The sequence below is a fragment of the Oncorhynchus keta genome, chromosome 14, assembly GCF_023373465.1.
Source record: "Oncorhynchus keta strain PuntledgeMale-10-30-2019 chromosome 14, Oket_V2, whole genome shotgun sequence".
Classification (NCBI taxonomy): domain Eukaryota; kingdom Metazoa; phylum Chordata; class Actinopteri; order Salmoniformes; family Salmonidae; genus Oncorhynchus; species Oncorhynchus keta.
The window spans coordinates 8314514-8329240 of NC_068434.1; the positions used below are offsets into that span (position 1 = coordinate 8314514).

The window sequence follows — 14727 nt, forward strand, 5'->3', positions numbered from 1 at the left end:
TCAGGTGTGTACTTTCACATTGTGTATGTATGTGTGTGTGTGTGTGTCAGGTGGAGCTGGAGCTGAGGGCTCAGGTGAGGCTGTTTGGCGAGCTGATGGGTTATCTGCCCTGTCACATGGACGGGCACCAACACATTCATGTCTTGCCAGGTATGATGTCATAAAACCTATAGAAAGGTCTGTGTGTGTTCTTATGCTCATTGCGAAAAAAGTTTTACCCAATAGAACTGTGTGTGTTCACCAATGTTCATTCATCTGAACCTCAACCACGTCTTCCCCCTCTGACTGACATATTCTGTATCTCAACCACGTCTCCCCCTCTGACTGACATATTCTGAACCTCAACCACGTCTCCCCTCTGACTGACATATTCTGAACCTCAACCACGTCTCCCCTCTGACTGACATATTCTGAACCTCAACCAGGTCTCCCCCTCTGACTGACATATTCTGAACCTCAACCACGTCTCCCCTCTGACTGACATATTCTGAACCTCAACCACGTCTCCCCTCTGACTGACATATTCTGAACCTCAACCACGTCTCCCCTCTGACTGACATATTCTGAACCTCAACCACGTCTCCCCTCTGACTGACATATTCTGAACCTCAACCACGTCTCCCCTCTGACTGACATATTCTGAACCTCAACCACGTCTCCCCTCTGACTGACATACTCTACTGAGAACACTCTGATGACACCACGGAACTCTTCCTCTTCATTGTCATGAAGCACATGACCCCGGGTTTTTTTTCTTACATCACACGATGAGTCACAGAATCATGTGGTTTTGTTAAATGGTTGTTAGGTGATCTAATCGAGATGAATACATCTTCCACAACCGTTGTTTACAGGGCAAGGAGGGGAAAGGGCCCCGCCTTCAGTTTTAAATAAGGTTACCACTGTTGGTTTAATCTAACTCGTTTATTTAACCACTAGTCGTAGTAATTCCTTTTTATTTCATTTGAATATGTGCGGCTTTTGACCACGTCGTTGTCATAAGGGCATTGGTGACACTTGATACTCTCGGTTTAAAGGTTGTTTATAGACTATTAATTAGTTAATAGAGCACTAGTAAATTGTTATATCTCATGGTTAAAATATAACTGATGGTTAAAATATAACTGGTTAAAATATAACTGGTTAAAATATAACTGATGGTTAAAATATAACTGATGGTTAAAATATAACTGATGGTTAAAATATAACTGATGGTTAAAATATAACTGATGGTTAAAATATAACTGATGGTTAAAATATAACTGATGGTTAAAATATAACTGGTTAAAATATAACTGGTTAAAATATAACTGATGGTTGAAATATAACTGATGGGTAAAATATAACTGATGGGTAAAATATAACTGATTAATATAACTGATTAAAATATAACTGATGGTTAAAATATAACTGATGGTTAAAATATAACTGGTTAAAATATAACTGATGGGTAAAATATAACTGATGGGTAAAATATAACTGATTAATATAACTGATTAAAATATAACTGATGGTTAAAATATAACTGATGGTTAAAATATAACTGGTTAAAATATAACTGATGGGTAAAATATAACTGATTAAAATATAACTGATGGTTAAAATATAACTGATTAAAATATAACTGATGGTTAAAATATAACTGATTAAAATATAACTGATGGTTAAAATATAACTGATTAAAATATAACTGATGGGTAAAATATAACTGGTTAAAATATAACTGATGGGTAAAATATAACTGGTTAAAATATAACTGATGGTTAAAATATAACTGATTAAAATATAACTGATGGTTAAAATATAACTGGTTAAAATATAACTGATGGTTAAAATATAACTGATTAAAATATAACTGATGGTTAAAATATAACTGATTAAAATATAACTGATGGTTAAAATATAACTGATTTAAAATATAACTGATGGTTAAAATATAACTGGTTAAAATATAACTGATGGGTAAAATATAACTGATTAAAATATAACTGATGGTTAAAATATAACTGGTTAAAATATAACTGATGGGTAAAATATAACTGATTAAAATATAACTGATGGTTAAAATATAACTGATGGTTAAAATATAACTGATTAAAATATAACTGATGGTTAAAATATAACTGGTTAAAATATAACTGGTTAAAATATAACTGATGGTTAAAATATAACTGATGGTTAAAATATAACTGGTTAAAATATAACTGATGGGTAAAATATAACTGATTAAAATATAACTGATGGTTAAAATATAACTGATGGGTAAAATATAACTGATGGTTAAAATATAACTGATTAAAATATAACTGATGGTTAAAATATAACTGATTAAAATATAACTGATGGGTAAAATATAACTGGTTAAAATATAACTGATGGGTAAAATATAACTGGTTAAAATATAACTGATGGTTAAAATATAACTGATTAAAATATAACTGATGGTTAAAATATAACTGGTTAAAATATAACTGATGGTTAAAATATAACTGATGGTTAAAATATAACTGATTAAAATATAACTGATGGTTAAAATATAACTGATTAAAATATAACTGATGGTTAAAATATAACTGATTTAAAATATAACTGATGGTTAAAATATAACTGGTTAAAATATAACTGATGGGTAAAATATAACTGATTAAAATATAACTGATGGTTAAAATATAACTGATTAAAATATAACTGGTTAAAATATAACTGATTAAAATATAACTGATGGTTAAAATATAACTGATTAAAATATAACTGATGGGTAAAATATAACTGGTTAAAATATAACTGATGGTTAAAATATAACTGGTTAAAATATAACTGATGGGTAAAATATAACTGATTAAAATATAACTGATGGTTAAAATATAACTGATTAAAATATAACTGGTTAAAATATAACTGATTAAAATATAACTGATGGTTAAAATATAACTGATTAAAATATAACTGATGGGTAAAATATAACTGGTTAAAATATAACTGATGGTTAAAATATAACTGGTTAAAATATAACTGATGGTTAAAATATAACTGATGGTTAAAATATAACTGATGGTTAAAATATAACTGATGGTTAAAATATAACAGGTTAAAATATAACAGGTTAAAATATAACTGGTTAAAATATAACTGGTTAAAATATAACTGATTAAAATATAACTGGTTAAAATATAACTGGTTAAAATATAACTGATTAGTAAAATATAACTGATTAAAATATAACTGATTAAAATATAACTGGTTAAAATATAACTGATTAAAATATAACTGGTTAAAATATAACTGGTTAAAATATAACTGATGGTTAAAATATAACTGGTTAAAATATAACTGATTAAAATATAACTGATGGTTAAAATATAACTGATGGGTAAAATTGTGATTGTCATGTTAATGCTTGACAAATCTGAATCGGAAATGGCTGCCTATCTGATTACGTGTGTGCCTAGTTTTTCATTTATTTTCTATTTAACCTTCATTTAACCAAGCAAGTCAGTTAAGAACAAATTCTTATTTACAACGACGGCCAACCAAAAGGCAAAAGGCATCCTGCAGGGCCGGGGGCTGGGATTATACATAAATATATATAAATATAGGACAAAACACACATCACGACAAGAGAGACAACACAACACTGCGCAAAGAGAGACAACACAACACTGCGCAAAGAGAGACAACACTGCGCAAAGAGAGACAACACAACACTGCGCAAAGAGAGACAACACAACACTGCGTAAAGAGAGACAACACAACACTGCGTAAAGAGAGACAACACAACACTGCGTAAAGAGAGACCACACAACACTACATAGAGAGAGACCACACAACACTACATAGAGAGAGACCACACAACACTACATAGAGAGAGACCACACAACACTACATAGAGAGAGACCACACAACACTACATAGAGAGAGACCACACAACACTACATAGAGAGAGACCACACAACACTACATAGAGAGAGACCACACAACACTACATAAAGAGAGACCACACAACACTACATAAAGAGAGACCACACAACACTACATAAAGAGAGACAACACTACATAAAGAGAGACCACACAACACTACACTACATAAAGATAGACCACACAACACTACATAAAGAGAGACCACACAACACTACATAAAGAGAGACAACACTACACTACATAAAGAGAGACAACACAACACTACATAAAGAGACAACACTAAATAAGGAGAGACAACACTACATAAAGAGAGACAACACTACATAAAGAGAGACAACACTACATAAAGAGAGACAACACTACATAAAGAGAGACAACACAACACTACATAAAGAGAGACAACACAACACTACATAAAGAGAGACAACACTACATAAAGAGAGACAACACTACATAAAGAGAGACAACACAACATAAAGAGAGACAACACTACATAAAGAGAGACAACACTACATAAAGAGAGACAACACTACATAAAGAGAGACAACACTACATAAAGAGAGACAACACTACATAATGAGAGACAACACTACATAAAGAGAGACAACACTACATAAAGAGAGACAACACTACATAAAGAGAGACAACACTACATGAAGAGAGACAACACAACACTACATAAAGAGAGACAACACAACACTACATAAAGAGAGACAACACAACACTACATAAAGAGAGACAACACAACACTACATAAGGAGAGACAACACTACATAAGGAGAGACAACACTACATAAAGAGACAACACTACATAAGGAGAGACAACACTACATAAAGAGAGACAACACAACACTACATAAAGAGAGACAACACAACACTAGATAAAGAGAGACAACACTACATAAAGAGAGACAACACTACATAAAGAGAGACAACACAACACTACATAAAGAGAGATTACACTACATAAAGAGAGACAACACAACACTACATAAGGAGAGACAACACAACACTACATAAAGAGAGACAACACTACATAAGGAGAGACAACACTACATAGAGACAACACAACACTACATAAGGAGAGACAACACAACACTACATAAGGAGAGACAACACTACATAAGGAGAGACACCACTACATAAGGAGAGACAAAACAACACTACATAAAGAGACAACACTACATAAAGAGAGACAACACAACACTACATAAAGAGAGACAACACAACACTACATAAAGAGAGACAACACTACATAAAGAGAGACAACACAACACTACATAAAGAGACAACACTACATAAAGAGACAACACTACATAAGGAGAGACAACACTACACTACATAAAGAGAGACAACACTACATAAAGAGACAACACTACATAAGGAGAGACAACACTACATAAAGAGACAACACAACACTACATAAAGAGACAACACTACATAAGGAGACAACACTACATAAGGAGAGACAACACTACATAAAGAGAGACAACACTACATAAAGAGAGACAACACTACATAAAGAGAGACAACACTACATAAAGAGAGACAACACTACATAAAGAGACAACACTACATAAAGAGAGACAACACTACATAAAGAGAGACAACACTACATAAAGAGACAACACTACATAAAGAGAGACAACACTACATAAAGAGAGACAACACTACATAAAAAGAGACAACACTACATGAAGAGAGACATTTACATTACATTACATTTAAGTCATTTAGCAGAGACAACACAACACTACATAAAGAGAGACAACACAACACTACATAAAGAGAGACAACACAACACTACATAAAGAGAGACAACACAACACTACATAAGGAGAGACAACACTACATAAGGAGAGACAACACTACATAAAGAGACAACACTACATAAGGAGAGACAACACAACACTACATAAAGAGAGACAACACAACACTAGATAAAGAGAGACAACACTACATAAAGAGAGACAACACTACATAAAGAGAGACAACACAACACTACATAAAGAGAGATTACACTACATAAGAGAGACAACACAACACTACATAAGGAGAGACAACACAACACTACATAAAGAGAGACAACACTACATAAGGAGAGACAACACTACATAGAGACAACACAACACTACATAAGGAGAGACAACACAACACTACATAAGGAGAGACAACACTACATAAGGAGAGACACCACTACATAAGGAGAGACAAAACAACACTACATAAAGAGACAACACTACATAAAGAGAGACAACACAACACTACATAAAGAGAGACAACACAACACTACATAAAGAGAGACAACACAACACTACATAAAGAGAGACAACACTACATAAAGAGAGACAACACAACACTACATAAAGAGACAACACTACATAAAGAGACAACACTACATAAGGAGAGACAACACAACACTACATAAAGAGACAACACTACATAAAGAGACAACACTACATAAGGAGAGACAACACTACACTACATAAAGAGAGACAACACTACATAAAGAGACAACACTACATAAGGAGAGACAACACTACATAAAGAGAGACAACACTACATAAAGAGAGACAACACTACATAAAGAGAGACAACACTACATAAAGAGAGACAACACTACATAAAGAGACAACACTACATAAAGAGAGACAACACTACATAAAGGGAGACAACACAACACTACATAAGGAGAGACAACACAACACTACATAAAGAGACAACACTACATAAAGAGACAACACTACATAAGGAGAGACAACACTACACTACATAAAGAGAGACAACACTACACTACATAAGGAGAGACAACACTACACTACATAAAGAGACAACACTACATAAGGAGAGACAACACTACACTACATAAAGAGACAACACTACATAAAGAGACAACACTACATAAGGAGAGACAACACTACACTACATAAAGAGAGACAACACTACATAAAGAGACAACACTACATAAGGAGAGACAACACTACACTACATAAAGAGAGACAACACTACATAAAGAGAGACAACACAACACTACATAAAGAGACAACACTACATAAAGAGACAACACTACATAAAGAGACAACACTACATAAAGAGACAACACTACATAAAGAGAGACAACACAACACTACATAAAGAGACAACACTACATAAAGAGAGACAACACAACACTACATAGAGACAACACAACACTACATAGAGAGACAACACTACATAAAGAGAGACAACACTACATAGAGACAACACTACATAAAGAGAGACAACACAACACTACATAAAGAGACAACACTACATAAGAGAGACAACACTACACTACATAAAGAGACAACACTACATAAAGAGAGACAACACAACACTACATAGAGACAACACAACACTACATAGAGAGACAACACTACATAAAGAGAGACAACACTACATAGAGACAACACTACATAAAGAGAGACAACACAACACTACATAAAGAGACAACACTACATAAAGAGAGACAACACAACACTACATAAAGAGAGACAACACTACATAAAGAGAGACAACACTACACTACATAAAGAGAGACAACACTACATAAAGAGAGACAACACTACATAAAGAGACAACACTACATAAAGAGACAACACTACATAAGGAGAGACAACACAACACTACATAAAGAGACAACACTACATAAAGAGACAACACTACATAAAGAGAGACAACACAACACTACATAAAGAGACAACACTACATAAAGAGACAACACTACATAAGGAGAGACAACACTACACTACATAAAGAGACAACACTACATAAAGAGAGACAACACTACATAAAGAGAGACAACACAACACTACATAGAGACAACACAACACTACATAAAGAGAGACAACACTACATAAAGAGAGACAACACTACATAGAGACAACACTACATAAAGAGAGACAACACAACACTACATAAAGAGACAACACTACATAAAGAGAGACAACACTACATAGAGACAACACTACATAAAGAGAGACAACACAACACTACATAAAGAGACAACACTACATAAAGAGAGACAACACAACACTACATAAAGAGAGACAACACTACATAAAGAGAGACAACACAACACTACATAAGGAGAGACAACACTACATAAGGAGAGACAACACTACATAAAGAGAGACAACACTACATAAGGAGAGACAAAACAACACTACATAAAGAGAGACACCACTACATAAAGAGAGACACCACACCACTACATAAAGAGAGACACCACACCACTACATAAAGAGAGACAACACTACATAAAGAGAGACAACACAACACTACATAAAGAGAGACAACACTACATAAAGAGAGACAACACTACATAGAGACAACACTACATAAAGAGAAACAACACTACATAAAGAGAGACAACACTACATAAGGAGAGACAAAACAACACTACATAAAGAGAGACACCACTACATAAAGAGAGACACCACACCACTACATAAAGAGAGACACCACACCACTACATAAAGAGAGACAACACTACATAAAGAGAGACAACACAACACTACATAAAGAGAGACAACACTACATAAAGAGAGACAACACTACATAGAGACAACACTACATAAGGAGAGACAACACTACATAAGGAGAGACAACACAACACTACATAAAGAGAGACACCACACCACTACATAAAGAGAGACACCACACCACTACATAAAGAGAGACAACACTACATAAAGAGAGACAACACAACACTACATAAGGAGAGACAACACTACATAAAGAGAGACAACACTACATAAGGAGAGACACCACTACATAAAGAGAGACAACACTACATAAGGAGAGACAACACAACACTACATAAAGAGAGACAACACTACATAAAGAGAGACAACACAACACTACATAAAGAGAGACAACACAACACTACATAAAGAGAGACAACACTACATAAAGAGAGACAACACTACATAAGGAGAGACAACACTACATAAAGAGAGACAACACTACATAAGGAGAGACAACACAACACTACATAAAGAGAGACAACACTACATAAAGAGAGACAACACAACACTACATAAAGGGAGACAACACAACACTACATAAGGAGAGACAACACTACATAAAGAGAGACAACACTACATAAGGAGAGACAAAACAACACTACATAAAGAGAGACAACACTACACTACATAAAGAGAGACAACACTACATAAAGAGAGACAACACAACACTACATAAAGAGAGACAACACTACATAAGGAGAGACAACACTACATAAGGAGAGACAACACTACATAAGGAGAGACAAAACAACACTACATAAAGAGAGACAACACTACATAAAGAGAGACAACACAACACTACATAAAGAGAGACAACACAACACTACATAAAGAGAGACAACACAACACTACATAAAGAGAGACAACACTACACTACATAAAGAGACAACACTACATAAAGAGAGACAACACAACACTACATAAAGAGACAACACTACATAAAGAGACAACACTACATAAGGAGAGACAACACTACATAAAGAGAGACAACACAACACTACATAAAGAGACAACACTACATAAAGAGACAACACTACATAAAGAGAGACAACACAACACTACATAAAGAGACAACACTACATAAAGAGACAACACTACATAAGGAGAGACAACACTACACTACATAAAGAGACAACACTACATAAAGAGAGACAACACTACACTACATAAAGAGAGACAACACTACATAGAGACAACACAACACTACATAAAGAGAGACAACACAACACTACATAAAGAGAGACAACACTACATAAAGAGAGACAACACTACATAAAGAGAGACAACACTACATAGAGACAACACTACATAAAGAGAGCCAACACAACACTACATAAAGAGAGACAACACTACATAAAGAGAGACACCACTACATAAGGAGAGACAAAACAACACTACATAAAGAGAGACAACACTATACTACAGAGACAACACTACACTACATAAGGAGAGACAACACTACATAAGGAGAGACAACACTACATAAAGACAACACTACATAAAGACAACACTACATAAAGAGAGACTACACTACATAAAGAGAGACAACACAACACTACATAAAGAGAGACAACACAACACTACATAAAGAGAGACAACACTACATAAAGAGAGACAACACTACATAAGGAGAGACAAAACAACACTACATAAAGAGAGACAACACTACACTACATAAAGAGAGACAACACTACATAAAGAGAGACAACACAACACTACATAAAGAGAGACAACACTACATAATGAGAGACAACACTACATAAAGAGAGACAACACTACATAAAGAGAGACAACACTACATAAAGAGAGACAACACTACATAAAGAGAGACAACACTACATAAAGAGAGACAACACTACATAAAGAGAGACAACACTACATAAAGAGAGACAACACTACATAAAGAGAGACAACACTACATAAGGAGAGACAGCAACACAGCATGACGACAACATGGTAGCAACACAACATGACAACAACATTGCGTGTGTGTCAGAGGTGTGCGAGGTGTTTGCCCAGGTGCTGTCTGACTGTGGGATCTCCTACACACGTGTTCCTGTGGAGCGTGGTCTACACTCGTGTCCCTGGCTGTCCCCTGTCCTCAGAGACTTCTACATGCAGGTAGAGAAGGACGCGCTGGAGTCTATCCCCGTGTTCAGACGACATGGCATCAGGTAGGAGACGCGCTGAAATCCCTGTAGAATGTCATGAGAATCTCTTCATTGATCCACACTGTTTACAGTAAAGCCCGGTACGGTATTAGAGAGGTGTCATGTTCCTTTTAGACTAGACACTTGGAAGATTACCTTGAGGCACGTATGGTGATATTATTTCCCTGTTCGTCTCAGTCGTCCTGGGGATTTCAATCATGCAATGAGAGAATAGTGTTTTAATATTTCCATGAGCTGAAAATGACCTTCCTCTTCTATTTTCTCTCTCTCTCTCTCTCTCTCTCTCCCCCCCCAGATGGCCTGATGTCTATCTAGGTTTGACCACCATGGGTCACAACATGTCAGTCCCCAACCTCAGACGAGCCTTCAGCCATGCCCTGGAACAAGACCTGGATGTCTCACTGTCGCCCCCTGGGGGTGAAAGTAAAAACAGGACAAACACCACAGAGCGGCCCGTGCTGACGGCAGAGCTCATGGTACACCCTGGGTACCCCAGCCACCCCCAGGAGGGCGGGTGTGGGGAGGGGCCGGACGACTTCTCCCAGTCGGCTGACAGGCAGCAGGAGTTGACCACCCTGAAGGACCCTGCCCTACTGGCCTTCTACACCCAGGAGAGAGTCCAACTCTGTGCCTTCAGGGACCTCTGAGGCCCCTACCCCTCGCGCTCAGGGGTAGGGTTGGTGAATTCCCAAAACTTTTATCTGGTGTTTCATAAATCTCAATTGAAGAATTACAGGTTTGAATATTGCTGCTTATTCCCAGAATTCTTCAAATGGGATTTTTTTTTTTTTAAACCCAGAGCATTTTGGGAAAGTTTTGTGATCCTACCCCTGAGTCCCCCACTCAGGGGTCACATTCCAATATCCACACTTACTGCCACACTATCTATCCAATACATGGCTTCCCGAGGCCGGTGGGAGGAGCTATAGGAGGACAGGCTCGTTGTAATGGCCGGAATAGAATGGAATCAAACCTGGATTCTATATGTTTGATGTGTCCGATACCGTTCCATGATTCCATTCCAACCATTACAATGAGCCCGCCCTCCTATAGCTCCTCCCAACAGCCCCCTCTAATGGCTTTGTTCTGAGTATTTAGAACACATTTCCAATACATTGCTTCATTCTGAGTGGTTAGCTTGGGTAGATATTGGAATTGGACTCCTCTGCTGCTCTTTCATTGGTGCAACCTTACCTCCAAACCACCAGGCGGCGCCACTATTTTCTGTGAAGCACAATCCTATTTTTTGACAGTGTTTATTACAGACAAGGCAGTTGTTTTCCAATCATCTCAGGTGAGAGAGACAAGCACAAAAATCACTATGCTCTCTCTCATCCCAAAGCGAACCTCAAATCAGCTGATCACACAAGAAGGTGTCAACAGAAGAGTAACTGCCAAAAGAGCGCGGCCCAAATAGGGCTTGCCTATAGCATATTATATTTTAAACATGGGCATGTAGTAATGTTCTCGTTTTTAAAAGAACAATCCTGTATATATTTCTTTATTTGTGTCACACTATTTATTTAATGATATCACAAGAAGCAGAATGGTCTGAAATGCCCAACTGACTATAATGGCTGTATGAATAAATGAAAGGTGACAGAAAACCTCATTCTTGCATGAAGTATTTTGGTTTGAAATGAGGGTTTCCTACATTTTGAAGCGTTACAGGACTCATCTGCTACCGGGTGGAGGGGGGGGGTCAGGTTACTAAAAGGTGAGTCAGGACTCGGTAGTATCATGTCTTGCAGCGTGTTGTTATTTACTTGGTTGGTCACGAGTAACCCCTCAATCACTTTCAATCACAGTATATGAAAATAGTTTTTTTTCAACCAAAAAGCAACGTAAGTACAGTCAATGCACCCAAAAGTAAATTCAAACTGAGTCATTTAGCTACACACAGGCCCTGTAAGAGACTTTGGGGTTACGCAGAAGCAGCTGGGGGGGGTGGGGGGCTATCCTACGAAGCAAGCTGCTGGGGGGGGGGGGCTATCCTACGAAGCAATCTAGAGCTACTCATGTCACCCATGGCGAGTTGAACACCGAACTCTTCATTGAGACAATGCTGAAACATCAATCCATGGATGAGTCAGTGCCGCCACATTTTCATTTGTGTCAAAATCAAACAAAAGCTATTGTGTAAATTCAGCAGACCGTGGTGTGAAGTGCTTTTTACGGCCCTCTAATTTAAAACAATAAATGTATCATTATTACCGTCTTTGGTTATCACCGTTTTATTATTCCAGTCACACGTTCCGAGTCCCAAGTAGAACCCACTGAGGTATTATAATGGAGAACGCGTCCGAGATGTTCGACTATTATTTTAAAGGTAATCTACTCACGTTCGCATACTCTTACGCATGAAAATCAATATCCAGGTTGCATCCGGTTTATACTTAAGCAATAAGGCACGGAGGGGTGTGGTAATATGGCCAAACACCGCGTTGTATCATGCATAAGAACAGCCCTTAGCTGTGATATATTGGCCGTATACCACAACCCCCCCCCCCCAGGTGACTTATTGCTATTATAAACTAGTTACCAACTAATTAGAACAGTAAAAAATACATGTTTTGTTATACCCGTGGTATACGGTCTGATATACCACAGCTGTCAACCAATCAGCATTCAGGGCTCGAACCAACCAGCCAGTTTATAAAGACCATTATCACATGCGCACTAGCACTCGGTGTGCACAGGGAGCAGTGTTCCACGTCATGGAAAAACATTGTAGACATTGGATGAATATAAATGGTTTCATATCTTTAGCAGTGACTGAAATTTGGCCTCGGCAATTATTTGACTAATTCAATGGAAGTTTTGCGCACAAAGGTGATGACTAAAAGAGTCTTATTAGGAATTTTCTAATCTGATTTCCCGAGTGATGCGCGGGTTGACTCATAACCCCCAGTCCCTGCAGTCATATCCGTGGGTGGCGGGTTTAGGGTCATGAAATATTATTGTGTGTATGAAGGGCGGATTGAATAAAGAGAGAACAATACCTTAAGAAATATATTATTGTGCAACTTAAATCTGTTGGCTACATTGAGATTTTTAATTTAATTATTTTTGGCTCTAGGCTAGCGCATGGATGCTAGATAACTGTAGGCTCGCCAAATAACTTTACAGCCAATCGGCAAATGATTTTGGGAACGGGCAGAAAAAAATGTATGTTGTTCCATGGAGGAAAAAAAGGACAATGTCTTGAGTTGAATTCAATAAGAGAAAAGCTGTGAAATGGAGAGTTGAAAAGAAAGAGAAAAGGGAGGGTCAGAAAAGTAATATCTGGGAAATATTAGGTGAAGTGGTGAAATAGGATGATGGCAGTGCTACTGTATGTGTGATGATTGTGAGGCGCTATTATGAAGTGGAAACGTCTTGGAGCAACAATGGCTCAGCCACGAGGTGGTAGGCAACACATGCTCACAGAAAGTGTGTAGAGCGTAAAACTTGTCTGTCCTCGATTACAACACTCAATACCAAGTTCCAAATTGCTTCTGGAAGCAACGTCAGCACAAGAGGTGTTCACCGGGAGCTTCATGAAATGGGTTAACATGGCCGAGCAGCCGCACACAAGCCTAAGATCACAATGCCAAGGTTCGGCTGGAGTGGTGTGACGCTCGCTGCCATTGGACTCCGGAGCAGTGGAAACGCGTTCTCTGGAGTGATGAATGATGCTTCACCATCTGGCAGTCCCACGGACAAATCTGGGTTTGGCGGATGCCAGGAGAACGCTGTCTGCCCCAATGCATAGTGCCAACTGTAAAGTTTGGTGGAGGAGAAATAATGGTTTGGGCTAGGCCCCTTAGTTCCAGTGAAGGGAGATCTTAATGCCACAACATACAATGATATTCTAGACGTTTCTGTGCTTCCAATTTTGTGGCAACAGTTTGGAGAAGGCCCGCTCCTGTTTCAGCATGACAATACCCCCGAGCACAAAGCGAGGTTCATACATAAATGGTTTGTCAAGATCTGTGTGGAAGAGCATGACTGGCCTGAACAGAGCCCTGACCTCAACCCTATCGAACACCTTTGGGATGAATTGGTACGCCAACTGCGAGCCAGGACTAATGTCCCAACATCAGTGCCTG

General features: G+C 37.5%; 1 protein-coding gene across 1 annotated transcript in view; it reads left to right on the forward strand.

The window, feature by feature from the left end:
- The window catches only part of ydjc (YdjC chitooligosaccharide deacetylase homolog), an 18643-nt gene extending 6395 nt beyond the window's left edge, over positions 1-12248 (forward strand). The window contains exons 4-6 of the mRNA XM_052460959.1: positions 51-150; positions 10462-10639; positions 10932-12248. Coding sequence (XP_052316919.1) covers positions 51-150; positions 10462-10639; positions 10932-11283 — 630 coding nt within the window. The 3' untranslated portion in view covers positions 11284-12248. The remainder of the gene's footprint in view (positions 1-50; positions 151-10461; positions 10640-10931) is intronic.
- The last annotated feature ends 2479 nt before the right edge of the window (positions 12249-14727 follow it).